The 27,998-nt window shown below is 42.5% G+C and overlaps 2 protein-coding genes across 25 annotated transcripts in view; one reads left to right on the top strand and one right to left on the bottom strand.

Moving 5' to 3' along the window:
- Window positions 1-20,724, bottom strand: part of ARHGEF10L (Rho guanine nucleotide exchange factor 10 like) — a 138,618-nt gene extending 117,894 nt beyond the window's left edge. For 6 of the 19 annotated variants that reach the window (XM_087879081.1, XM_087879082.1, XM_060690269.2 and 3 more), the window contains exon 1: window positions 14,170-14,377. In XM_087879081.1, coding sequence (XP_087735207.1) covers window positions 14,170-14,266 — 97 coding nt within the window. In that variant the 5' untranslated portion in view covers window positions 14,267-14,377. Of the gene's footprint in view, window positions 1-958; window positions 1,467-14,169; window positions 14,378-20,613 lie in introns of those variants that run through there. The other 13 variants (XM_087879078.1, XM_087879080.1, XM_087879071.1 and 10 more) reach the window with 8 other exon arrangements.
- Window positions 20,425-27,998, top strand: part of RCC2 (regulator of chromosome condensation 2) — a 25,970-nt gene continuing 18,396 nt past the window's right edge. The window contains exons 1-2 of one of the 6 annotated variants that reach the window (XM_087879089.1): window positions 20,425-20,740; window positions 27,524-27,866. In XM_087879089.1, coding sequence (XP_087735215.1) covers window positions 27,540-27,866 — 327 coding nt within the window. In that variant the 5' untranslated portion in view covers window positions 20,425-20,740; window positions 27,524-27,539. The other 5 variants (XM_087879091.1, XM_087879087.1, XM_060690320.2 and 2 more) reach the window with 5 other exon arrangements.

The raw sequence follows: 27,998 nt of genomic DNA, 5'->3' as shown, positions 1-27,998 counted from the left end.
CCAGTTCCTGCAACCGTTCTTCATATGTTTTAGCCTCCAGTCCCCTAATCCTCTTTGTTGCTCTTCTCTGCACTCTTTCTAGAGTCTCCGCATCTTTTTTACATCGTGGCGACCAAAACCGGATGCCGTATTCCAAGTGTGGCCTTACCAAGGCCTTATAAAGTGGTATTAACACTTCATGTGATCTTGATTCTATCCCTCTGTTGATGCAGCCTAGAACTGTGTTGGCTTTTTTGGCAGCTGCTGCACACGGCTGGCTCCTATTTAAATGGTTGCCCACTAGGACTCCAAGATCCCTCTCACAGTGACTACTATTGAGCGAGGTGCCACATATACTGTACCTGTGCATTTTGTTTTTCTTGCCTAAATGGTAAATTTAGTACGGTAAACTTATGGTATAACAGTATCACGTACGGTACAATGTATAATGAGTACGGTACAATGATAAATGCATGCAAACTTCAGCCCTTTCGTTTGTTCCCACCCAATTCCAAGACGGAATTTACTTACAGGGTGGTTATATATAAACCGTTCCCTCTTCGTGCCCAGCCAGTTTCTGCTGATCTCAGGAAGTTCTCTTGTGTCTTGCATGGCATTTGGGACACTTTATACACGGTGACCTTGCTCCTCCTTCTGCAAACCTGGCATTATGACCCGGGCTATGCCTTAGAATTAGCTTTTGATTCTACAAAAACCACGGTGTGCGTGGGGGAGTGTTATTCGAAGGCTCTGCACTAGCATGGAAAAGTTAAGATATTTTCCCCTAGTTTAAAAAAAAGGTGGGGGGAGATTTACGTGGAAGAAAAAGAGACAAAATAATAAAGGAGATTTGTAGGGAAAAAAGAGAAGCGCAGAAACTTGGGGAGGGGGGCGAGGGGAAGAGCGGCCAAATGGCTTGCCTGAAAGATGCCCTCTGGCCTGGCACAGCCGAGGCAGCTCTAGGGAGACGTCCACTTACCCCGAAGGCTTGGACCCCCGTCTTGTTGTGGGGGCTAGGGTGACCTGGCGGGAGAAAGCAGCATGATGTGGCTTTAGAAATCCAGCCTCCTCCTTCGTCTCCTCTGGCGGGGAGGGTGGGGGGGGAGGTTGCAGAGGGGGTTCCCGTTAAGTCTCCCCTCTTGTGCCGTTCGGCGGTGCCTCCATGGCTGGGACAGAGCAGGATCCGGGCCTCCAGCAGGTCCTCCTCGGCCGAGGAGGGGAGGAGAGGCAGCACGGAGCTCTCCTCCGCTGCCCACCCCTTGTGCTCTCCGTCAATCACAGCCCGGCCATGGGTTGCCGGAGCATCCAATGGTAGCCCTGCCTGCCTCCTCAGCTGGCCGAAGGGCGGCTGGGGCCAGAGGGAGAGGAGGCAGAGGAGGAGGAGGAGGAGGGCAGCGGTAGCAGCAGCGACCCAGACGAATGTCAGCCACACGTCACACGCGGAGGATGGGAGAAGTCCACGCACCAGATTTTCCCTCCCCTCTTTTCCTTCCATCCTTCCTCTCTCGTCCTCGCTTCATCCTTCCTTCTTCTTCCTCTCCCTTTCGTCCTCTTACTTTCCTTTCTTTCCCTTCATCCTTCCTTACTATCTCCTTTCTTTTGTTCTCTTCCTTCCTTCCTTTTCCTTCCCCTTCCTTTCTCTTTCCCTTCCTTTCTCTCTTGCTTCCTTACTTTATTTCTCCATCTTTCTTCTTTCTCTCATCCTTCCACTTTCTCTTTCCTTTCCCTCTTTTCCTTCCATCCTTCCTCTCTCGTCCTTGCTTCATCCTTCCTTCTTCTTCCTCTCCCTTTTGTCTTCTTACTTTCCTTTCTTTCCCTTCATCCTTCCTCTCTCTCCTTTCTCCCTCGTCCTCGCTTCATCCTTCCTTCTTATCTCTCTTCCTTTCTTCCTCTTATTCCTTTCTTTTCCTTCATCCTTCCTTATTCCCTCCTTTCCTTCGTTCTCTTCCTTTATTCCTTTTCCTTTCCCTTCCTGCCCTTCATCCTTCCTTCCTTTCTCTCTCCCTTCCTTTCTCTCTTGCTTTCTTATTTTATTTCTCCATCTTTCTTCTTTCTCTCATCCTTCCACTTTCTTTCCTTTCCCTCTTTTCCTTCCATCCTTCCTCTCTCGTCCTTGCTTCATCCTTCCTTCTTCCTCTCCCTTTCGTCCTCTTACTTTCCTTTCTTTCCCTTCATCCTTCCTCTCTCTCCTTTCTCCCTCGTCCTCGCTTCATCCTTCCTTCTTATCTCTCTTCCTTTCTTCCTCTTATTCCTTTCTTTTCCTTCATCCTTCCTTATTCCCTCCTTTCCTTCGTTCTCTTCCTTTATTCCTTTTCCTTTCCCTTCCTGCCCTTCATCCTTCCTTCCTTTCTCTCTCCCTTCCTTTCTCTCTTGCTTTCTTATTTTATTTCTCCATCTTTCTTCTTTCTCTCATCCTTCCACTTTCTTTCCTTTCCCTCTTTTCCTTCCATCCTTCCTCTCTCGTCCTTGCTTCTTCCTTCTTCCTCTCCCTTTCGTCCTCTTACTTTCCTTTCTTTCCCTTCATCCTTCCTCTCTCTCCTTTCTCCCTCGTCCTCGCTTCATCCTTCCTTCTTATCTCTCTTCCTTTCTTCCTCTTATTCCTTTCTTTTCCTTCATCCTTCCTTATTCCCTCCTTTCCTTCGTTCTCTTCCTTTATTCCTTTTCCTTTCCCTTCCTTCCCTTCATGCTTCCTTCCTTTCTCTCTCCCTTTCTCTCTTGCTTCCTTACTTTATTTCTCCATCTTTCTTCTTTCTCTCATCCTTCCACTTTCTCTTTCCTTTCCCTCTTTTCCTTCCACCCTTCCTCTCTCGTTTCTTCCTCATCCTTCCTTCATCCTTCTTTCTTGCCCCCTTTCTTCTTCTAGCTTTCCTTTCTTTCCCGTCAACCTTCTTTACTTTCTCCTTCGTTCTCTTCCCTTCACTCCTTTTCCTTTCCTTCCTCTCCCCCTCCCTTCCTCTTTCTCTTACTTTTCCTTTCTCCATCTTCTTTCCTTCCTCTCCCTTCCTTCCTCTTACTTTCTTTTCTTTCTCCATCTTCTTTCTCTCACCCTTCCTTCCTCTTTCTCTCTTCCTTACTTTCCTTTATTTCCCTTCACCCTTCCTTCCTTTCTCTATCCCTTCTGCCTCTTTCCTTCCACTTTCCTTTCTTTTCCCGCCTCCCTCTTCATTTCATTTTCTTCCTTCTTCTATCTCCTTTCTTATTCTTCCTTTCCTTCCTCTCTCTTTCTCTCCCTTCCTTCCAGCTTCAATCTCCAGAACTGGTTAGAACCACAAAGTAACTCTTACAGCTGCTCTTATTAATAACCTGAAGTGATTCTGACTCAGTTTCCCTCAATTTCCTGACTTGGAAGCTAAGAACCTCCCTAATAAGGATTCACAGCTATGAATTTATTACAGGTAGGTAAAGCAAAATATATAAAGATTCAGGACAGATAAGGTTCAACCTGCAGCCCATGTTAAAAGAAATTAGGTTACACTTGATTTACTAAGCAGGATTTGGGACATAAAACACATGGAACTTTTTTTTCACTTCTTCCCTCCCTCCCTCCCTCCCCTCCCTTCTCTTTCCTCCCTCCCTTCCTTATTTACTTCTCTTTTTTCTTTCCCCCTTTCCTTCCTTGTTTCCTTCTCTTTTTCCTCCTTCCCTCCCCCCTCCTTCCCAGCCTTTGTCTCTGTCCTTTTCCTCTTTTCCTCCCTTCCTTCTCTTTCCTCCCTCCCTCCCTTATTTACTTCTCTTTTTTCCTTCCTCCTTTCCTTCCTCCCTTCCCTTCCTTCTCCTCCTTCCCTCCCTCTTTCCCTGCCTCTGTCTCTGTTCTTTTCCTCCCTTCCTTCTCTTTCCTCCCTCCCTCCCTTATTTACTTCTTTTTTTTCCTTCCTCCTTTCCTTCCTTCCTCCCTTCCTTTCCTTCTTTTTTTCCTCCTTCCCTCCCCCTTCCTTCCCAGCCTCTTTGTCTCTATTCTTTTCCTTTCTTCCTTCCTTCCCTATCTTCTCAGCCTGGTCAAGAAAATCCTGCTGACTGCACAAGACTTACTTCTGAACAAACTCCTATCAAAATGGGTCCTGTCCCTCCTGCCTGAAATGGACTTTTCACTGATCGCAATTCAGCCAGCCACGGATTTTCGTGTCCTGACACCCTTTCCAGCTTCCTTGCGCGTGGACAGACACCGCATGCCAAGAAGGAAGTCTTAATATTTATCGGCGAGATAAAACGCACAGCTCTAAATGACATAATGACTTTCAAGGTATTTATTCTTCCTGTCTGGAATTCAGAAGCGCAATACAGCTGTTCCTTTACGCAAGATTACTAACCCCTTGAACCAGGGGTGAAATGCTCCCGGTTCAGACCGGATCGCCCGATCCGGTAGCGATTGCGGCAGGTGGTTCGGAGAACCGGTAGCAAAAATCTCTGCGCCCCCCCACCACCACCATGCCCAGCTGAGCCGCAGGATCATCAGAGGCTTTTTTTTTTTTTTACTTTTAAAAGCATTTTTTCTACAACTTCTTCCGCTGAAAAAATGCTTTTAAAAGTTAAAAAAAAAAGCTTCTGATGATCGCGTGACTCAGCTGGGATCGTCAAAGGGATCGTCAGCTGATGATCCCAGCTGAGTTGCCTGATTGGCAGAGGCTTTTTTTCTTTTAAAAGCCTCTGACGATCCCAGCTGAGTTGCCTGATCGGCAGAGGCATTTAAAAGAAAAAAAGCCTCTGCCGATCAGGCAACTCAGCTGGGATTGTCAGAGCCTTTTGAAAGCATTTTTTTACAACCTTTTCGCTGAAGAGGTTGTAGAAAAAATGGTTTTGAAAGAAACAAAAATTGGCCACGCCCACCCAGTCACATTACACCACCACCACCAAGCCATGCCCACAGAACTGGTAGTAAGAAATTTTAGATTTCACCCCTGCCTTGAACCCTTAAGAGTTTGGGAAGATAAATCTCATGGAGGTTTCTCTCATCTTGCAATTTATTTTATTTATTTACAAAATTTCTATTTTGCCCATCTCACCTAAGGGACTCTGGGTGGGTTTACAGTAGCACAATCAAACAATATAAACGCCTGGATTCAGATAGCCCATTTTACGACCTTTCCTGCCATGGTTGTTAAGTGAGTCACTGCGGTTGTTAAGTCATTCACACGCTCGATAAGTGAATCTGGATTCCCCCATTGGCTTTGGTTGTTAAAAGGTCACAAAAAAAACCCATGACCCCAGGACATGGAAACCGTCATAAATACGAGTCAGTTGCCAAGCATCTGAATAGAATAGAATAGAATAGAATAGAATAGAATAGAATAGAATAGAATAGAATAGAATGGAATGGAATGGAATGGAATGGAATGGAATGGAATGGAATGGAATGGAATAGAATAGAATAGTAAAGAATGGAATGGAATAGAATAGAATAGAATAGAATAGAATAGAATAGAATAGAATAGAATAGAATAGAATAGTAAAGAATGGAATGGAGTGGAGTGGAGTGGAGTGGAGTAGAGTAGAGTAGAATAGAGTAGAAAAGAGAAGAGAAGAGAGAATAGAATAGAGAAGAGAGAAGAGAAGAGAGAATAGAATAAAGAATAGAGTAGAGTAGAGTAGAGAGAATAGAATAGAGAATAAATTAGAGTAGAGTAGAATAGAGAAGAGAAGAGAAGAGAAGAGAAGAGAAGAGAAGAGAAGAGAAGAGAAGAGAAGAGAAGAGAATAGAGAATAGAATAGAGAATAGATTAGAGTAGAGTAGAGTAGAGTAGAGTAGAGTAGAGAAGAGAAGAGAAGAGAAGAGAAGAGAAGAGAAGAGAAGAGAAGAGTGAATAGAATAGAGAATGGATTGGATTGGATTGGATTGGATTGGATTGGATTGGATTGGATTGGATTGGACTGGACTGGACTGGACTGGACTGGAATAGAATAGAATAGAATAGAATAGAATAGAATAGAATAGAATAGAATAGAATAGAATAGAATAGAATAGAATAGAATAGAATAGAATTCTTTTATTGGCCAAGTGTGATTGGACACACAAGGAATTTGTCTTTGGTGCAAATGCTCCCAGTGAACATAAGGAGAATAAAAGACATTCATCAAGATAACAAAGATACAACACTTAGCGATAGTCATAGGTATCAAATCGTACTAGGAAACAAATAAAAACAATATAAATTAAAAGATACAAGCAACATACTTATAGTAATAAGTGGGAAGAGATAGATACTAGGAAGGAAGAGAAGAATAATAGTAATACAGTCTTAATAATTTATTTGACACATGACCACGGGGAATTTTGATCACATGACCACTGGGAATGCTGCAATGGTCATTAAGTGTGAAAAATGGTCATAAGTCACTTTTTCCAGTGCCACTGAGACTTCAAACGTTCACTAAAGGAACCGTCGTAAGGACTAATTATAAAAGCACAGATATAGCTACCCTGTTTCCCCGAAAATAAGACCTCCCCTGATAATAAGCCCAATTGGGCTTTTGAGCGCATGCGCTAAAATAAGCCTCTCCCCCTCTGAAAATAAGCCCTCCCCGAAAATATTTAAACGCAGAGCTGGAAATCAGGTAAGACAGCAAGAGGAGCCCCGTCTTCCTCCAAAATTATTAGTTCAATTTATATGCCGCCTTTCTTCAAAGACCTCCCCGAAAATAAGGCCAAGTGCTTATTTCGGGGTTCAAAAAAAAAAAAAAAAAAAGACAGGGTCTTATTTTCGGGGAAACACGGTAACAGTTGCTAGTTTTTTTTTTTTGAAAAAAGTTTTTTTTAATTTTTTTAAAACACAAACATAAAACACATCTTTTCCAAAACGAAACATTGATCCGGTCACAAACTAATACAAATCACTAACAATTCTTAACTTCCAATTAACACAACTTAATATTTTACTCAGTTACTTCTCTAAATTCTATCAATTTAACGATGCCATTATCCCAAAAACCCGTTACTTAAATCTTAAATCCTAACCAAATATCATTCCATTTTTCTCTTTCTTTTTGCTTGGATGGATATATTTTAACACTATAAATCATTACAGCTATTGTAAACATTTAAAAAATACGTTAGCAGTTACTAGTTAAAGTGAATTTTTAACCCACGTCAGTTCCAATGACGCCTCTAAGCTTTTCTGACACTTCAAAACTATTTCCCCCCCCCTTTCATCCGTACGAGTATTAGTACCAGCTGGCGTGATAAGATTATCTACAAATATCACCAGAGTGCAGAATGACTACCAACTTCAGAAAGGGCTGTGTGGCGTTTGTTAACTTTAAAAAAAAAAGATAATTCCAGTTCATCTGTTATCTGTTAAGCGAAAGAGATTCCAGGGGATTCCAGGAAAATTTTCTGAGACCAGTTGGTTAATCCTAATCAAGGAGTGGATTAGACGAAGCTCTTTTTTCTACCCTCTGAGCACTTGCTCGGCGTGTTGTGGATTATGTGTCCCTGAAGTTGTGTGTGAACATTAAGATGGAAGGGAAGGAGGGGCTCGGAAGGGGCTTTATAAGATGAAACGAGAGGGAACGATCACACAAGGATTGGCACACACCTTCTTGAACGCCACGGCTAATCTGATGTGTCGGCGGGAAATAAATCAGACCTTCCATCTTTGAACATCGAAATCTCTTAATGGGCTTAAGGATTGAAACTAGATTGGTTACGGTCCCTTTGCTGATTTAACTGCTACCAATTCCTGAAGGTTTTGGGGTGGAAAATGAGGGATACACAAGCTTGAAAATACAACTCCTAGAATTTTCCAAAGCTACGGCAAACTATGAATTGGCTACATTTAACTGGAGAAATGATTCTACTTTCCTTTCATGGGAATGAACCGTTTTATGAATGGTTCATTCACGAATAACTACAACGATCTAACACAAATAGATTTCACAGAAGATAACATTGAAAAGACACAACGTAGACTGAAATCATCTCTATCTATTGGACCTGATAGACTATGTGCATACTTCTTAAAAAAGCTTTTCATTGCTATAGCAGAACCTCTAAGCATAATCTTTGAAAAATCTTTCAGGACCAGCTCCCTACCCAACATATGGTCACTAGCCACGGTCATCCCTATCTTCAAAAAGGAAGACCCCAGCTTAGTCAAAAATTACAGACCAATCTCTTTATGCTGCGTCACCTGCAAAGTCATGGTATCAATCATCAACCAATCCATTACCCTCCACCTAGAAGCAAACAACCCACTCTCTAATAAACAATTTCAGAAAAAAATTATCCTGTAATCTACAACTTCTACACTGCAAAAACATATGGACTACAAATCTTGACCAGGGCAAAGCAATAGATGCAATTTACATAGACTTCTGTAAAGCCTTTGATTCAGTGGTACATGACCAACTACTTCTAAAACTAAAATCCTATGGCATCTCCGGACCCCTCCATAATTGGATAACCGCGTTCCTGTCAAACAGACAACAAGTGGTTAAAATAGGGAGCGCCCTATCAAATCCTGCACCTGTTAATAGCGGTGCCCCCCAAGGCAGCGTTCTAGGACCAACACTCTTCATACTATACATAAATGACCTTTGTGATTATATTATAAGTAACTGTGTTCTCTTCACCGACGATGTAAAACTATTTAACACCACCACCAATGCTGCTACCCTTCAAAAAGACCTTGACTTTGTATCGGAACGGTCAAAAAATTGGCAACTCCAAATCTCAAACAACAAATGCTCTGTCTTACACATTGGCAAAAAGAATCAAAACACAAAATACAAGCTGAGTGGACATGACCTTGTAGATGACCCTCACTCTGTCAAGGACCTTGGAGTACTCATATCAAATGATCTAAGTGCCAAAGCCCACTGTAACAACATCGCCAAAAAGACATTAAGAGTTGTAAACCTAATCTTGCGTAGCTTCTTCTCCGGTAATATCACACTACTAACCAGAGCATACAAAACATTTGCTAGACCAATTCTCGAATACAGCTCATCTGTCTGGAACCCGCACTACATATCGGACATTAATATAATTGAGCACGTCCAGAAATATTTCACAAGGAGAGTCCTCCACTCCTCTGCTCGCAACAAAATACCTTATGCTACCAGACTTGAAATTTTGGGCTTAGAAAATTTAGAACCACGCCGCCTTCGGTCTGACCTAAGCATAGCTCATAAAATCATCTACTACAATGTCCTACCTGTCAATGAGTACTTCAGCTTCAACCACAACAATACACAAGCACACAATAGATACAAACTCAAGGTAAACCGCTCCAAACTCGCTTGCAGAAAATACGACTTCAGCAACAGAGTGGTCAATGCCTGGAATGCACTACCTGACTCTGTGGTTTCATCCCAACCCCCCCCCCAAATTTTAACCTTAGACTGTCTACTGTTGACCTCACCCCATTCCTAAGAGGTCTGTAAGGGGCGTGCATAAGAGCACCAGTGTGCCTTCCGTCCCTGTCCTAATGTTCCCTTTAACTGTATTCATTTTATGTATTCAATTCACGCTTATACTTATATATATTATCTAATACGTACTCAACAAACAAACAAAATAAAATAAAATAAATGAATCATCTTCCTAAAATTTCCTGCAGGCCCATGCGGTCTTTTAAAGCCATTGTGGATTGTACAAACCATCATTTCAGGTTTGTAGCCAAAACTGGGCAGTCCAGGGATGAGCTAGGATACTTAACAGAAAAGCTCAATTGAGGTACAAGTTACACTGGTAGTATTTTTAATCTTTTGGCTGTTTTTAAAGACAAAATAGGGGCCTGTTTGGTTTTTTGGTTTTTTTTTTAAACTCGGTGACTTTTGCTGACTTGGACAATGTAATATTTCAACTTTTCAACTTGTTTATTTTTCAATAGGACACCCTTTAAAAAAAAAGAGAGAGAAACATGTTTTTAAAGCAATTTAAGTCTAGGTGAGTTGTTGGAATGGGAAGAAATGAGCAAATATCCTTTTGCTGAACTCAGTTGAAATTCACTTTTGCATCACACACCCCAAAGCACAACTTTGCCGTTAAAATTTAGGCCTGGATGCAATTGGTTGTCAAATACACACAGACATAACTGAAGGAAAAGCCATCCCAATAAATCATCATTCTTTTTTTTTTCCTCAATTTTTTTTATTTTATTGAAAAAAGGTTAAAATACAAACCACCAGAATATTTTTTTTAAAAAAACACACATACAACAGAACAGACATTAATAAAAAAAAAAAGTCTTAAAAAAACTGACCAGGAAGAAATATAGACTCAGAAATTATAGAGCCAACTCCATATACCTCCCGGAAGTTTTACACTGAGCTACGAAACTATGTGAGACGATATCGAAACCTGACACTCGGGCTTGATAAATTGACACTTGCAGCCTGAAACTTAATGTGGAATGTGTAACTCCGTAGCATCAGAGTGTGTTAATATAATGCAACTGGCAGTTGGAACAGATGCGGAGGAGGAGTAGAATGTCCCAGCCCGCAGCATCCATTGATATACATCTGGCTAGCATCCTGTCAGTGTATGAGAGAGTTGAGGGGTGTTTGGAAACTCAAACAGTATTTGCTGTGTGAGCAAGAAGGAGACAGAAAGGAGGCTGGGCGTGGCTTAGCTCAACTGTTCTGTAGTAAAGTTGCTTCCTGCTGTGAAAGTAAAACTGAAAGTGCAACTCCTCTCCTCTGCTTGTGTTTTGCATTTGGAACAGATTTCTTTTCAGGTGGGGAGGGGGAGTACAACTCCTTAGCATCAGAGCGTGTTAATAATAATATAGGAACCTGATAAAGGAGCCTGGGTGGTGCAGTGGGCTAAGTGCTGTTAAAGTAGTACTTAGCTGCCAGCTGCCTGCAATTACTGCAAGTTCGAATCTCACCAGGCTCAAGGTTGACTCAGCCTTCCATCCTTTCAAGGTAGGTAAAATGAGGACCCGGATTGTGGGGGCAATAAGCTGATTTTGTATAAAAAAGAACACCGCTTAGGGGGGCCCGAAAGCCCTACTAAACAGGTATATACAAATGTATGAAGGCTATTACTTAACACATTGTAAGCCGCCCTGAGTCTCCGGAGAAGGGCAGCATATAAATCGAACCAATAAAATAAAATAAAATAAAATAAAATAAAATAAAATAAATAAATACTAATGTTCTGACGGTCATTTTGATAAATCCTTTCTTAGTGAGCACTAGAAGCCAAGAGGAACTTACGTGGCAAATTTCAAGTTTGTAGGCTTTACGGTTCTGGAGATTTCGTGATTAATGTGTGACTGGTTTTCGCTTTTATATATAGATATATAGATATAGATAATAGCAGAGAACTCTCTGGGTTGACAAGTGTCAAATGATTTTTCTTTAAGGGGTTTGATGGAGAGTAGGAAACGGATTTAATACATCTAATTATTCTATCTGGATTTTTTGGGGGAAGATAGATTGGCTGTGGAGATTGGACTTATTGTATTCAGACAATCAGCAACTGAAGAGGGGGTCAAGCTATTCTCCAAAGCACCTGAGGGGGGCAGGACAAGAAGCAATGGGTGGAAACTAATCAAGGAGAGAATCAACCTAGAACTAAGGAGAAATTTCCTGACAGTGAGAACCATTAACCAGTGGAACAACTTGCCTCCAGAAGTTGCGAATGCTCCAACACTGGAAGTTTTTAAGAAGAGATTGGATAACCATTTGTTTGAAGTGGTGTAGGACCAAGTGCCCAAAGTGTGTGCCCAAACCCCCAAAATGCGATGCTTGTGTAGCCCCCGCACATGCGCCCTACCGCCCGCGCACGCACACGTGTCTGCGTATGAGGCAACAGTTGGTGGAATAGATCTGGAAGGTCTTTTAAAAATTGCTGGTTGAGGTAGCTGGTCCCGGCTATTGTGTAACTAAAGGTTACAGTGACATGAAAATGATCAGGATCAGATTACATTGTGAATTCCTATTTTGTTTCTGAGTTGGGACGCCATTTTTCCAGAGAGAGAGAGAGAGAGAGAGAGAGAGAGAGAGAGAGAGAGAGAGAGAGAGAGAGAGAGAGAGAGAAAGAAAGAAAGAGAGAGAGAGAGAGAGAGAGAGGAAAGAAACAAAAAGTGAAATTTGAGAAGTATTAAGGTTAACTAATAATGATCATAAAGAGTTAACTATTACCATGTACATTACAGGTTGCAATCTATGTAAATAACAAGTAAATAACATGTATATATGATTATAAAGAACTGTACATAAGTACCTGTAATAATACTCAAACCATATACAAGCAAAGATACAATACTATGTAAATAATATGTAAATAATTTAACACCACGGAACCGAAAAACACAGAATTGTATTTCTATATTTTCACAATAAAAACCAATTTAAAAAAAGATAGATAGATAGATAGATAAAGATAGATAGATAGAGATAGATGATAGTTAGATTAGATGATAAAGAAAGATAGATAGATAAAGATAGATAGATAGATAGATAGATAGATAGATAGATAGATAGATAGATGATAGTTAGATGATAGATAAATAAAGAAAGATAAAGATAAAGATATAGATAGATGATAGATAGAGAAAGAAAGAAAGATAGATAGATGATAGATAATAGATAGATAGATAGATAGATAGATAGATAGATAGATAGATAGAAAGAAAGAAAGAAAGAAAGAATTCTTTATTGGCCAAGTGTGATTGGACACACAAAGAATTTGTCTCCAGTGCATAAGCTCTCAATGTACATAAAAAGACAAGATACACTCATCAAGAATCATAAGGTGCAACACTTAATGATAGTCATAGTGTACAAATATCTGACCACCCGTGCATTCCCCAACGCCAGGTAGGATACAATCTGGGCTTAATTCAGTAAAATATTTCTTCTTTCGTTTTGAAACCTGCTTTACAGATAGTCCTCAATTTACAACAATTTGTTTAGTGACCAAAGTCACTAAAGTGTTCAAAGTTACAACAGCACTGAAGAAAGGTTTTTTAACATGACCTTTGTAGTCACAGGATCAAAATTCAGATGCTTGGCAACTGACTCGTATTTATGACGGTAGCAGTGTCCCGGGGTCCTGTGATCCTCTTTAGCGACCTTCCCGGCAAGTAAAGTCAACGGGGAAGCCACGTTCACTTAACAATCGTGTTACTAACTGCAGCGATTCGCTTAACGGCTAGGGCAGGAAAAGTTAAAATGGGGCAAAACTCCCTTAACAACTGTCTCACTTAGCATCAAAAATTTGGGGCTCAATTGCAAGTTGAGGAAAACCTGTATTTTCTGCAAGCTATTTATTCATATTAACATGGGGAGGGGGGCGGATAGAGAGGTAAATGATAAAACGTGGCTGAGGACCTCATTGTGTAAATGCATGTTCTCACCTGCTGATGTCACATCCATAACCTGGGTTCCACCTTATAAGGTGAGGTCATGGCTTACCTGTTGCAACCCTACTTCTTTAACAAATGCTGCAGACCTGACATTATATTAAAATATTTCAATGACTTCCTTTTTATAAAGAGGTGCAGCTCAGAGGCACTGCAGACTCTGTAGGCGGAAGGTCAAAAGCTGCCTTTGGATTGAAGATTTGGGAGAAAAGCACCGTTTTTGTGATGAAATCCTTGGGGAGCTTCTTACCTCCGGGCAGGCAACACTGGGCCAAATACCATATTTTAGTTCCGTGCAAGGCAGCATATCCGATATTCAGGTTTCATATGACAGAAAGAACACCCAAAGTTTTAAAACTCTACTTCTGAATCAGAGGAAAAAAACCACTCTGTCTACGCTCAGATTATTTCCTTTTCTGCCTGGGTATTCAGAAGGGAGGGTAGGGAAATCAGAGATTATTTTATAAGCACCCTGTTTCCCCGAAAATAAGACATCCGCTGATAATAAGCCCAATCGGGCTTTTGAGCGTATGTGCTAAAATAAGCTTCCCCCCCCTGAAAATAAACCCTCCCCAAAAAATATTTAAATGCAGAGCTGGAAATCAGGTAAGATGGCAAGAGGAGCCCCATCTTACTCCACCACTGAAAATAATAAGACCTCCCCAAAAATAAGGCCAAGCACTGATTTCGGGGTTCCCAAAAATATAAGACAGGGTCTTATTTTCGGGGAAACAAAGTTTTTAAGTTTTAAAATTTAAAACTTAAGTTTTAAGATGGGCAGGAAAGAAATCTAGAGAAAGGAAGCTAAATTAAATGGTACTGTTTCTGGAGTTTGCTTTGACCAATGCCTTCAAATTTTTTAAAAAAGAATTAAATAAACCTGTTTGTTGACGTTCTACGTCCTCAAGATATCTGGTTGCCTTTGTGCAGAGCAGCCGAAGCTGAGTCCTGGGTTTATCCGCTGCCTTTCTCCACATCCGAGACCGAAATCCAGGCGAGGCAAGCAAAACTGCGCCGATCTATGGGAGAAACAGCACAGGTGACTTCCCCTAAATTCTACCTTCACCTGTTGGGAGGAACTTGGTCGCTGACTCAGCTGCCCCAGGGCCAAGATCCACCCTTTTGCAAAGGCAGAACTTAACCATGGTTTCATGTAAGTTTTTTGCTCTGAAAACAGTCAATGTGACCCCTTCATGCAGAAAAAGTGGCTCGTGAGTGCCATCTAGTGCTCCTTTGGAGTCTTGCCGTCCAGAAGTTTATTCGCATTGCAATTACAGTAGTGGCCAAAATTGTAGAAACCTTTTGGGAAAAGTGTATTTTTTGAGATTTGATGGCTAATAACACCACTTTTTTTGGGGGGGGGGAGTTTCAAGATAATCCTATTCCACTGCTGGAATGGCCTGGGAGTAGCTTAACCCAATTGAAAATCTATGGAGCCGACTAAAGAAACTTGTTAAAAGCAACCCAGCAATAAAACCCAATTAATAGAAGCCATCATTCAATCTTGGTTTCACATTAGAACAGCTGCAGAACTCAAAGACTTGGTTCGCTCCATGGGAAGATGTTGTAAATTCACGCTGAAGGTTACCCAACTAAGGATTAACTGACATGGTGATCATTTTTGTCTATCTTGTTTTTTCTACGTGCTTCACTTTTCTTCTTTCTATCGTAACTGCTATTCTAATAGCAAATCCTTCATGAAAGTGATTGCATTACATTCTTGGTTAAATTATCTTTCCATTGATATATAATTTTAGGGTATTACTGCTCCAAAAAAAGGGGGGTGTTATTAGCTAGTTTTAGAAAATACACTTTTCCCAAAAGATTTCCACAATTTTGATCACTACTGTATTTTTAATCTTACACCCTTTCGTGTTTTTAATGCTAGTTTCAACTACAGGCAGTCCACGACTTACGACCACAAAACGAGCCCCAAATTTCTGTTGCTAAGTGAGTTTTGCCCCGTTTTATGATCTTTCTTGCCACAGTTGCTAAGTGAATCACTGCAGTTAGTCACAAGGTTGTTAAGTGAATCGGTCTTCCCCCTTGGCTTGGCTTGTCAGGTCACAAAAAGGGATCACATGACCCCGGAACGCTACAACCGTCATAAATACAAGTCATTTGCCAAGTGTTCGAATTTTGATCACATCACAATGAAGATACTGCAACGGTCGTAAGTGCGGAAACGGTTGTAAATCAGTTTTCTTGGTGCCATTATGACTTTGAACAGTCACTAAACGAATGGTTGTAAGTCAGGGACTACCTGTAAATAGCATTTTTTGGGAGTACGGTCTCAAGTTCAAGTTTAAGAGGTGTGGGGGTCTTGAGTTGAAGTCCACACCTCTTAAGCGTTGAAGTCCTAATGTCTTAAAATTACAAAGGTTGACAAACACTAGTCATAGGTTACTAATAAGTCATAACGGCACAGAGAAAACTGACTTACAACCGTTGCCCAAACGCCGTTGCTGGTCTGTTTTAAGCCTTATGGGAGGGGCCAATCATCTCTTGGCCTTACTCCTGAGTCGCCCTCTTTGCTTGAGCTGCTCTTGCCTTCTGGCAGCTCTTCTCATGCGTGCACTAGGAACAGGCTCCTCCTGTTCCTCTGCCTCTCTGCTGTCAGCCTCTGGAGGCTCCGGAGTCCGCACATCACACCCAGATGGCCCTGGCCCCATCTCTGCCTCTGACGCAGAGCCCTCATTTGGGCCTTCCCCAGCCTCCAGGACTGGCCCATGTTCCTCCCCAGCCTCCTCACTGTCCGACTCTGCTGCCAGCTCCGCAGGCTGCTGGCGAACCACAACAGCTAGACGCTTCTTGCGCCGAAAAAGAGACGGCGGTTGCAGGCTTCTTTCAGCAAAAATTACCGGAGCCGCACCGATTCTTGAATGCGCAGCCCTGTTCCATGCGCCGGCTGTGCGCACACGCACATCGTTGCCTGCTGCCGCTGCGCCTGAGGGACTTGCCCGGGCAAGTGAGTGGAGCGGCATAGCAGGAAACGGTGTGTGCAGAATGGGCAGAAAGCGAGTGGGCGGGGCCAAGCAGGAGTGGTTTTTACCAGTTCGGCGAACCATTTAAAATCGCCGCTACCGGTATGCGCGATCCGGTCCAAAGCGGTCAAATTTCACCCCTGGTTCTACTGTTCTCGGGATGAGGGATGGTTCAGTTTTAATGCCGAAGAGACCTTGATTCTAAATTTAAGTTGTTCTCATAAAGCAAAAGTTGAAGAACTGATGATGTAATAATTTTCTTCTGAATCGAGAACTTCTCCTTCCAGACTTCCTCAATTCAAAACACATCTGCGATCCAAGCTCTGAAAAAATACGAGGAAGTTTTCTCGTGCCAAAAAAAAAAAAAAAAAAAAGGTTTTTAAAGACTTTTCAAGGATTTGTTTCTTTTCTTTTTTTGTTGGTCACACGGCATTCCTGAAAGGCATTTGGTGGTTGCCAAATTTGCTCTTGCTCTGACCTCCCTCTTGCTAAGTGGGTGCATGATGGGAGTTGCAGTCCAACCAATTTGGAAGATAGTTAAGGGAGGGGTAGACGAGACTCCGGAGAGCCCCAGAATCAGATCCAGCCACGTGGCTGGAATTCACACAAACGAGAACAAAAAAAAACAACTAAAAACGATGACTGGTTTGCAGTCTGGAAATTCCCCCTTGAACGAATTTTAGGGCTTTCTTGCAAAAAAGCAAAGAGATCTGCGGTCTTCCACCAAAGCCAGCGGTGCGAAACAGCTGTTCTTGCAAAAAAACCTTATCATTTCTGGCCCGAAAAAGGGATTTTGATGGAAAAAAACTTCCCCAAAAAGTTAAATAAATTCAGCACATGTCTCGTCTTCCGTCAGCCCAAGATGACGAAAGCCTTCCGGTAATGTTTCAGGATCTTTCATAAAAATATGTCACGCTATTAATAATATATTTGGGGGGCGGGAGTCAAATCTGGTTTCACTTACAGGAAGGCAAAGGGCCTGGGTGCCCCCTGCTGGTGGTTGGGGAGTGGTGCAGAAAGATTTTCCTAGACCTAGAGAAAAAAATATATGTACTTTTTAAAATAACCGCAAAATTTGCCATGTATTCACCTAGTCCTAGATCTTCTTTTTTTTTAAAGTTTTTTTTATTTTTTACACAAACAGACAGACAAATATACAATGTATTTTTTCTGAACAGAGTATTGGCCGATTCACAAATTTAAACATTTTTTAGTCATTTCAACACAATTTATCTATTCCCTTTTTGCCATAATATTTATTCTATTTTTTTTATAGACCAATATTACCCTTCATCCTAACTCTAATCTTAACCAAATTCAATTTTTCCCTTCATCTCTATATTAAACCCCTTAAATTTAAAATCTATTTTTAATATCATTCCTGGTATTACAATCATTCGTTTCTTATCAAAATAATAAACCAAAACATTTTCTTAAGTCTTATCCCAAATATTGCAATCCAACATCTTAATAAAAATCAGTTAGTTAAAAGAGCCGAGGTGGCGCAGTGGTTAGAGTGCAGTACTGCAGCTACTTCAGCTGACTGCTAGTTCAGCAGATCAGCGGATCAAATCTCACCGGCTCAAGGTTGACTCAGCCTTCCATCCTTCCGAGGTGGGTAAAATGAGGACCCAGATTGTTAGGGGGCAATATGCTATTTAGTATACTGTCTTTGGTGTAAGCCGCCCAGAGTCCTCGGAGAGTGGGCGGCATAGAAATATGAATAATAAAATAAAATAATAAATAAATATAACGATCTTTTCCCTTTGTATGATAATAATAAACCAAATTACTTCCTTAAATCTTATCTCTAATTTTCAATGACTTTGTCAAATATATATATTTATATCTTAATCATTTCTACTTTCACCACAATCCAATTAATTCATAATACAATATCATTTCACCTTTTCTTTTTTGATTAGATTCCAAATATGCAATTAAAAATATTCCAATCCAATCCTAGATCAGGGGGTCAGCAACCTGTGGCTCTGGAGCCGCATGTGGCTCTTTCACCCCTCTGCTGCGGCTCCTTGTCACTCATAATATGTGTCACAACTGCATACGATCTATTGAGCTTTTCAACCCCCGGTAGGCCAACCATGGATAAATCCAAGAAAAGAAAAGTTTCAGAAGAAAACAGAACATTTAATTCAACTACATATGCCAGTTTTGGGGCCGCTCAACAAACACTCAGGCATGGGAAGGGTTTTTGTGGCTCCTGGTGTTTTCTTTTCTGTGGGAAATGGGTCCAAATGGCTCTTTGAGTGTTTAAGGTTGCAGACCCCTGTCCTAGATCTTCAAATGTAGGTATTGCATTATGAAATGAAAAGCTATAAATCTGAACTATCAAACCTTTCAGTGCTTGTTTTGCAATCATTTCCACCGTTGGTAAAGGTAATAAAAAGAAAAACTTAAACTGAGAAAAGTTTTTCTTCAATTAAAACTCAAATACTGGAATGAATAAATAATTGGTGGATGAGGTCGCCCTTTTCTTCTCTTCCCTTCCACTTTTCCCGGCATTAAAAACTTCTCCAGACAGCTGAGTTTTCACCTACGTTCTCAAACTTGGCAACTTTTAAGATGTATGGACTTCAGCTCCCAGAATTCCCCAACACTGAATTTAATGTGTAGCGTAGAAATGTTCTGTTCTGAGCCAGATATAGTCCTCAAAGTATGACCAAAATTGAGCCCAACATTTCTGTTGCTAAGTGAGACATTTGTTCAGTGAGTTTCAACCTTTCTTGAAGAGTTGTTAAGTGAATCACAGTACCTGATAAGTTAGTCACCCGGTTGTTAAGGTCGCAAAAGGGGATCACGTGACCTTGGGATACAGCGACTGTCGTAACTAGTTGCCAAGTATCTGAATTTTGATCACCCGACCACGGAAATGCTGCAATGTTTGTTAAGTGTGAAAAAACGTCGAATGGTCACTAAATGAACGATTGTAAGGTGAGGACTAGCCGTATTCCCCAAGAGTTATATTTCCATTCTGCATCTAAGTATCTGACTCTACTTTGTAAATCTAACCCCGCAAACAGTCCTCGACTTACAACAGTTCATTTACTGACCGTTCTAAGTTACAACGGCACTGAAAAAAGTGACTTATTATCATTTTTCACACTTATGTCCGTTGCAGCCTCCCGCCCCCACCCCCCCGGTCACATGATCAAAGTCCAGATGCTTAGCAATTGGTTTATATTTATGATGGTTGCAATGTCCTCAGTGGTGGGGTTGAAGTAATTTAACAACCGGTTCTCTGCCCTAATGATTTCTTCCAACAACCAGTTTGCCAAACTGCTTAGAAAGTTAACAACCGGTTCTCCCGAAGTGGTGCGAACTGGCTGAATCCCACCACTGAATGTCCTGGGGTCACGTCAGAGGTGGTATTCAGCTGGTTCTGACCAGTTCACCCAAACCAGTAGCTGAATTTATGGTGGTATTCAGCCAGTTTGGACCAGTTCACTCGAACCAGTAGTGGAACTTATGGTGGGATTAAGCCGGTTCGGCTCGGTTCACCTGAACCTGTAGATGAATTTATGGTGATATTCAGCCGGTTCGGACCAGTTCACCCAAAATGGTAGTGGAATTTATGGTGGTATTCAGCCGGTTTGGACCGGTTCACCCGAACCGGGAGCGGAAATTGCAGGTGGGCCCGCCCATCTACCCCGGCTCTATGCCATCCTATTTAGGCACGTTTTTGAGGCTGGGCGCATGCACGGATGCACGCACTCACATTTGCGAACCGGTAGGGAAAGTAAGTGAATATCACCTCTGGGTCACGTGATCCCCTTCTGCGACCTTCTGATGAGGAAACTCAATGGGGGAAAGCCAGATTCGCTTAACAACTGCGTGACTAACCTCAGAACTGCAGTGCTTCGCTTAGCAACTGTGGCAAGAAAGGTCGTAAAACGGAGAAAAACTCACTTAACAAATCTCTCCCTTTAGCCACAGAAAATTTGGTCTCAATTGTGGCCATAAAGTGAAAACTACCTGTGTATACAGAAGGACAGGGTGGAGAAATCTGTAAAATCAAACTAGCAATTATTTAATGCAAGTTTTCCCCACGAAAAAGCCAGATTCCACTTCACGCCCGGAGGGAAATAGACGACTCCAGACACACCCAAGAGGCGTCTTAAGCAATTAAGGACAAGTCGAGACAGCTTCGATGCAACACAAGAACAGATCATTAATTTTGAACCCAGGTGAAGGAGCACCCGAGGGATTTTACGCGACGGAGGCTTGAATGCTTATTTGCACATTTTAACGAAAGGCACTCTTCTCCTCTTCCCGGCATCCCTCCTGCAACTGGTTTTAACTGGTTCTGTGGGAATACTCACTTAGCACCTGTCTGTGTGGGCCCGACGAAGCCTCGCTCTCGGGGCCGGGGAAAAAGACGACGGACATCTCTCCAGCGGGTTTTGGAGTTGTGGCCAGCGGTACAGCTCCTGTGATGGAAGAAGAGGGGTAGGATTGAAAGAGAAATTTCTCAATGCACGCCCTTTTGTTAAAAAAAAAACCGATTTACTCAATTCAACAGGGTGGGAAACTGGCTAGGCGGCTCAGTGGCTAAGACGCTGAGCTTGCCGATCGGAAAGCTCGGCAGTTCGGCGGTTCGAATCCCTAGTACAGTGAGCAGGGGGTTGGACTAGACGACCTCCAAGGTCCCTCCCAACTCACGTTACTGTACTGCGCGAAACCTTCCCGAAGAATTCTGCGAAATCTCCCTTCTGAAGTCTGCAAAATTTCCCTTTCGCCCTGGGCAAAGCGTCTTAAAGCAAGGGTAGAAATCCGAATTTTTTCCCCTTACCGGTTCTGTGGGCGTGGCTTGGTGGGCATGGCAGGGGAAGGATATCTCTATTCCCACCCCACTCCTGGAGGAAGGATACTGCGAAATCCCCATTCCCTCCCCACATCTGGGGGAAGGTTATTGCAAAATCTCCATTCTCACCCCATTCCTGGAAGAAGGATACTGCAAAATCCCCATTCCCTCCCCACTCCTGGGGGAAGGTTATTGCAAAAATCTCCATTCCCACCCTACTCTGGGGCCAGCCAGAGATGGCATTAGCTGGTTCTCAAACTACTCAAAATTTCCGCTTCTTCTGGTTCGTCAGAACCTGTTAGAACCTGCTGGATTTCACCCCTGGTCTAAGGTGGCCTTGCCTCCTCTTCCCCCTCCCCCTTTGCTGTGCCCACCGCCAAAAAAGGGTGCACTTTTTCTTTTAATGCTCAGACACCCTTCCCCCCCTCCCATTTATTTATTTATTTATTTATTGGTTCAATTTATATGCCGCCCTTCTCCGGAGACTCAGGGCGGCTTACAATGCATTAAGCAATATTTATTTATTTATTAGTTAGTTAGGTTTATATGCCGTCCTTCTCCGGAGACTCAGGGCGACTTACAATGCATTAAGCAATAGCCTTCATACTTTTTGTATATACCTGCTTAGTAGGGCTTTCGCCCCCTCCCCTGACTTTTATACAAAGTCAGTTTGTTGCCCCCACAATCCAGGTCCTCATTTTACCTACCTCGGAAGGATGGAAGGCTGAGTCAACCTTGAGCCTGGTGAGATTCGAACTTGCAATAATTGCAGGCAGCTGGTAACTTAAGTGCTACTTTAACAGCGCTTAGTCCACTGCGCCACCAGGCTCTTTGCCAACCTTGAGCCTGGTGAGATGTGAACTTGCAGTAATTACAGGCAGCTAGTGCTACTTAACAGCACTTTAGTCTGCTGCGCCACCAAGGCTCTTAATTCTGTGTGATCCAGAAGCTGCTCTGATAAAAGAATAAAAATGCCCCTTTTGCTGATTGCAAATAGCCAGCTTTTTTTTTTTTTTTGCAAATGAATGCAAAAAAATTGCCCAAAAAATAAAAAGGAATAATATTTTCTCTTTACCCAAAGTCATCCTATCCTTCAGGGGGTGCTGTGCAGAGGCGAGTGGGGCCCTTTCAAGACAAACTCCAATCCCGAATCTCTCTCCTTTTCCTGCCCATACATGTGTTTCTGTTTTGTACTGGCGGCGCCTATTTATATTTTAAGTCTATCTGGTGGGTGGGCTTTGCCCAAAACCCTTTTTTTTTTTTTTTCCTCTCTCTCTCTCTCTCCTTCTTTTTCATCTCCCCCTCCCTTCACAGGAAGTAGTGCAAAACATTAAAGATTTCAAAAGCTTTGCTTTCCACCACCCTCTCTCCCCCCCCAAAAGCATCTTTTTTTGGGGGGGAAGGGGGGGGGTCCCTTGGCTTTTGCATTTTGCAACTCCCCTACCTTTGCAATTTAATCCACGCTTGCAAATTGGCAAGAAGGTGAAACTTTGGTGACCTGTTTTTTATTTTTATTTTTTTTTATTTGCAAGATTGACAGGAGGGAGTGGGGGGGGGGTGCAGAGGCAAAAAAAAAAAGACTTAAGGAGGGGGGTGAATTAAAAAAAAAAAGAAGGAAAAAAAAGGGGGGAAGGAAGGCGGATCCACGTGGTTTAATCGGAGACAGACAGAAGTCCCATTGTTCAAAATCAATTAAAAAAAAAAGGAGGCAGACAGAGGAAACGGGGAAGGGTTTTTTTTTTGAAAGGACGCTGCAGAGAGGGGGGGGTTTCCTCCTAATTCTCAACTTGCATTTGGAGGGATGTAATTTTGCAAAGAAGCCTCTCTTCTTTCTTTCTTTCTTTTTTTTTTCTTTCCTTCCTTCCTTCCTTCCAGAGAGGGCTGGCCCAAATAAAGCAGCCCACCCCCCCCTCCACAGAAGAGGTCTCCAGATCTTGCAAAGTTTGTTTCCATTTTTTTTTTCTTCTTCTCTTTCTCTCTCTCCCCCTTTGGGGTTTTTTTTTTTCTTTTTCTTTCTTTCTTTTTTTTTGCAAAAGCAGAAAAAAGAAGAAGGCAGGTGCAAGGCGGATTTTTTTTTTTTGTCTCTTTTTTTCTTTAAGGCCAGGAAGGAGTCTTCGGGGGGGGGGGGAGAGGGAAACAGACGGAGGAAGAGGAAGAGGAGGATATATTTGAGAATCTCGGGGCAAAAGGCCCAGCCCAACAAACAACAAAAAAACAAAAAAAGTCAAAAGAAGAGAAAGAGGAGGTGGGTTTGAAAAAGGAGAGGTGGGGGGGAAAAAAGAAAGAATGAAAAAGAGGAAGGAAAGAGGGTGGGGGGTGTAGAGAGAAGAAGGGGAGGGGGGGGTCGTGGAGAATTGTTTTTGCATTTGGCGGAAAAAAAAAAAGTCCCCACCGGGAGGAGAAAACAAAAAAAAAAACCAAAAAAAAGAAGAAGAAGGTGGGTGATCCGCGCTTTGTGCAAAATTTACCTTTTTGCAATTCCTCTTGCTTTTTTTTGCAAAAAAGAGGCCTCCCCTATTTGGGGGGAAACGAGAAACGGGTGGATGGTGGGGGGGGAAGGCTTCTAAAATGCCACCCCCACCCCAAAATGCGAGTTGGGGTGGGGGGGGAAAAGGAGGAATCTCACCGGGTTGGAGGGTTTTTTTTGTTTTTGCATGCAAAAAAAAAAATGCGGGGAGGGGGGATTTATATATATATATATATATATATATATTGGCTGGGAAATCTCGCATTGTTCGGGGCACGGGGAGGCGAAGTGGGTTGCATTCACACCAAGACGCGTGTCCGGGCCGTGGGAGGAAGGGGTGGGGGGGGGGAATGGATGGCGACTCGTCTTTGTTCAGCGGCTGGCTTGGTAGAGGGGTGGGTGGGGGTGGAAGGAGGAGGAGGAGGAGGGTCCGGTGTCCAAATCCGTCTTTTTCTTTTTTTTTTAAACTTAAAAAACAAAAAAAAACTCGCTGTAACTGCTGCTGTTTCTTCCTTCCTTCCTTCCCTGGTCGAAAAAAGTTTGCAATTCTGATTTTGAAGTTTTGCACAAAAAAATTATTATTATTATTATTATTCCCCCTTGCTTGTGCATGGAGGGATGAAGGCGGTTCGGGGCAGGTAATCTGAATTGTTGTTGGTTTTTTGGGGTGGTGGGGGGGGAAAGAGAGAAAATTTAGGAGAAAAAGGCAGCAGAGAAGGGTTTGGAGAGAGGGAAGGGGGCTTCAGGGCAGAGAAAGAGAGAAAGGAGGAGACCCTACCCCTTCCTTTGAGAAAGCAGGGCTTCAAATCCTATGTTAAAATGGGGAGGGGGTGGTTTCCTTGGAGAGGGGCAAGGAGGGGAGGGGGGGTCTTTGGGGGGGAAGGAGGGGTCTGTTAGGGTCTCTGGAGGATGGGGAGGGGGGTCTTCTCCCCCAATATCTGCCGCCTGCACCCCATTTCCAAGTTGCAAAGTTTGGGCAGGGAGGAATGAACTTTTTTAAGGGTTCTCTTTTAAAGTGGGGAGCTCCCTTTAGGGGCCTGCTTTTCACACCCCCACCTCAAAAAATACGGGGGGGGGGTAGAAATATCCCTGTTATGTATTATATATTCTATATATAATTATATATGTAATTAGATATGTAACATATTTATACATATGTTATATGTTATAGTTCTATATATAATTCTATATGTTACATATGTATACATATGTTATATGTTATTCTATATATAATTATGTTACATATTTAGACATGTTGTATGTTATATATTCTATATATAATTATATATGTAACATACATATGTTATAATTCTATATATAATATATGTTACATATACATATGTTATATGTTATAATTCTATATATAATTCTATATGTTACATATGTATACATATGTTATACATTATTCTATATATAATTCTATATGTTACATATTTATACATATGTTGTATGTTATATATTCTATATAATTATATATGTAATTATATATGTAACATACATATGTTATATGTTATAATTCTATATATAATTCTATGTTACATATTTATACATATGTTATATGTTATTCTATATATAATTATATATTACATGTATACATATGTTGTATGTTATATATTCTATATATAATTATATATGTTATATATTTCATTGGCATCCTTCAGTCTCAAAGAGACTATGGTATGGGGCTCTGGAAAGAAGTCCTAAAATAGCATCTGGTGTGACTAAAAAGGCCAATTCGAGAGTGGCAATCCCTTTTATGTTTATATATTTATTTATATAAATGCAATTTATACTTTTATACATACCTTATATGTTATATGCCTGGGTTACAAAGGGAGGGGAGAGATGAGAGGCCTCACCTGGTGGCCTCCTTTCCTCTGGGGTGAGGGAGGGGCTTTGTGGCCCTCCTCCACACACACCCAGCCTCTAAACTTTGGTTTGGAGGGAAAATAAACCTGGGGAGGGGGGTGGGAATCTCAGTTTGTACTATTAAGATTTCTTTCCTCTAAAGATGGTTTTTCTGGGAGGGGGGCTAGACATGCATAAATATTGTTGCCCTTAAAAATGCAAATTTTCCTAATTAAATCCCTCATTTTTGATCCATGTTTCTGCCCCCTCCTCCCCCCCCCTTTTTTTTAATCCATGGGGTTTCTCTCCAGGCCCCCAAACTGGGTTTCTAACTCTCGAGGAGCTCCTTTATGGGGGTCCCTTTAAAAACTAACCCTGATTAATTTATTCCTCTTTACTTTCTCCGACCCTCTCTTTTTTTGGGGGGGCTGCCCTTTCTTGGGGGGGACATGACAGTTTAGGGGGTGAAGCCCACCCAGATCGTGGCTGAATTGGGTAACTGAGTTCGTATCTTGGTTCAGCAGAGAGCCAGGATTTTAACCATAGCTAGTTCGACTTTGGTTGGAAGTTTCTTCGGCCCAAGCCAGCCAGGTTTCTAATCCTGGCTAGTTCCAGTTTGGTTTCCTTGGAGCAGGAAGGAAAATGGGGGTGTGGGTGGGTCGGGGGTCCCCCCCCAGGACCCCCAATTGAATATGTTGGGTTTGTGAGGCGTGCTCAGCCCTCTCCCCCCATTAATCTTGGTTTCTCCCCCAACTAATCTTGGTTTCTCCCCAGCTAATCTTGGTTTCTCTTTCATCTTGGCTTGTTGAGGGACTGAAAGTGCCCATCTTGGGGGGCTTTGGGCCTTGTCTGAGGAGGGGGCTGAAGACAAGACAAGCCTGTCTTTGCCCCCCCCCAACTTTAGGGGTTTGGGGAGGGTCTCCCTGGGCCTCAGAGACTTGTGGAGAACCAAGGAAAAGCGTGGGAATTTATTTTTTTTTAAAAAAAATTCTCCTTTTTTATCTCGTATTTCTTTTTCTTTCCCCTTCTTGTCTCCCCCCCCTTCCCCCCCCTTTTTTGCTTATTTCTTCTCCCATCCCTGTGAGGGGAGAATCATTATTAAATATCTGTATATTGTTTTATGAGGCCACGAGGGAGCTTTTTTCTTTTTTTTCTTTCTTTCTTTCTGTCAGCTTTGCGAACTTCCTCATTTTTAAGGGAAAATGAACAATTTATGAGCGGGGAAAAGGCTCAGATATTGTTTTCTTCCCTTCGGTCTTTACAGCTTGGGTCACTTCTGCCTTTATATTAGATTTTATGGATTGTCTTTTTATTTTGAGATCGTCGCCCGTCAGGTAGAGGGGGGGAAAAATCCCCTCATTTGTCAGCTTTAAATTCATTTTTTTAGCTGTGGGGAAAGGAAGAACATACCTGAGATGGGGCACTTCTCGTTTCTACTTTCATTTTCAGCTGCTTTTTTTGTGTAAAAGTACTCCCATTTTAAGGATGAATGCAGGGCTTAATTTAAGCCACTTCAAGAGGTGGGGACTTCAACTCCCAGAGTTCCACAGCCAACATGGCTGACTAGGGAATCTTGGGAGTTGAAGTCCATACCTGTTTAAAAGTGGCCAGGTTTGACACACGCAGGTTAATTAGATTGATACTCCTCCTCCTCTGCGCCGCTGCTTAGGAGCAAATTCAGCAGAATCTAATGGGTTTTTGTGATTTTAGGCACGCGCATCCAGGTATTTTCCACAAAATACAACATTGTGCCCTTAAGCCAACTTAAGGGAATAATAAAATACCCCCCTCTCTCTCTCTCTCTCTCTCTCTCTCTCTCTCTCTCTCTCTCTCTCTCTCTCTCTCTCTCTCTCTCTCACACACACACACACACCCTTACACACCCTTGTAAAAAGTGGTGTAAATGCTAAACCCGGAGCCTTGCAGCAGATACGAGGTTGTGGGAAGATTGTCGTTTATCTTATTTTGAGAAACTTCGGGTGAATTTCCTCGCTGTTTCTCTGCATTCCTCTGGAGTTTTTTCGCACCTTTCTCCAAGAATGGCTGTTTTTCTGTGTTTTTCCCCTAATAATCTTTATTTTTTTTCTCTCTCTCTCTTTTCTTTTGTTTGCAGAAGATAGGTTACGAAAATGCCCCGGCGGAAGGCAGATGCAGCTAGTTCAGGGAACGGCACCGGGGCAGCCCGCAAACGGGCAAACACCGGCCGGGGGGCCCCGCTGACCGCCAAGAAGAAGAACCGGAGTGGTGGGGGCAGCAGCAGCAGCAGCAGCAACAACGGGGGCGGGGGCAGCAGCGGAGAGGAGCAGGACGGGGTTGTGTTGCCCCTACTCTCGGCCCCCGGAGGAAGTAAGAAGGTGTCCCGGACCGGAGGGCGAGAACAGCAGAACCCTCCCGGCTTGCAGTCACCCCAGGCCGCCGTGGTGGTCAACGAGCCCGAACACACCAAGGAGCGCATTGTAAGGGGAGATCAGTCTTGCCTGTCTGGGAAATGGGTCTAAGGCAGTGATGGCTCTTTTTTTTTTTTTAATTTGATTTATATGCCGCCCTTCTCCGGAGACTCAGGGCGGTTTACAGTGCGTTAAGCAATA

Source organism: Pantherophis guttatus, chromosome 15 (assembly GCF_059756535.1).
Source record: "Pantherophis guttatus breed Tessera chromosome 15, ASM5975653v1, whole genome shotgun sequence".
Lineage (NCBI taxonomy): Eukaryota > Metazoa > Chordata > Lepidosauria > Squamata > Colubridae > Pantherophis > Pantherophis guttatus.
The sequence above is the reverse complement of the archived record's forward strand: the minus strand, read 5'-3'. Positions and strand labels throughout refer to the sequence as shown.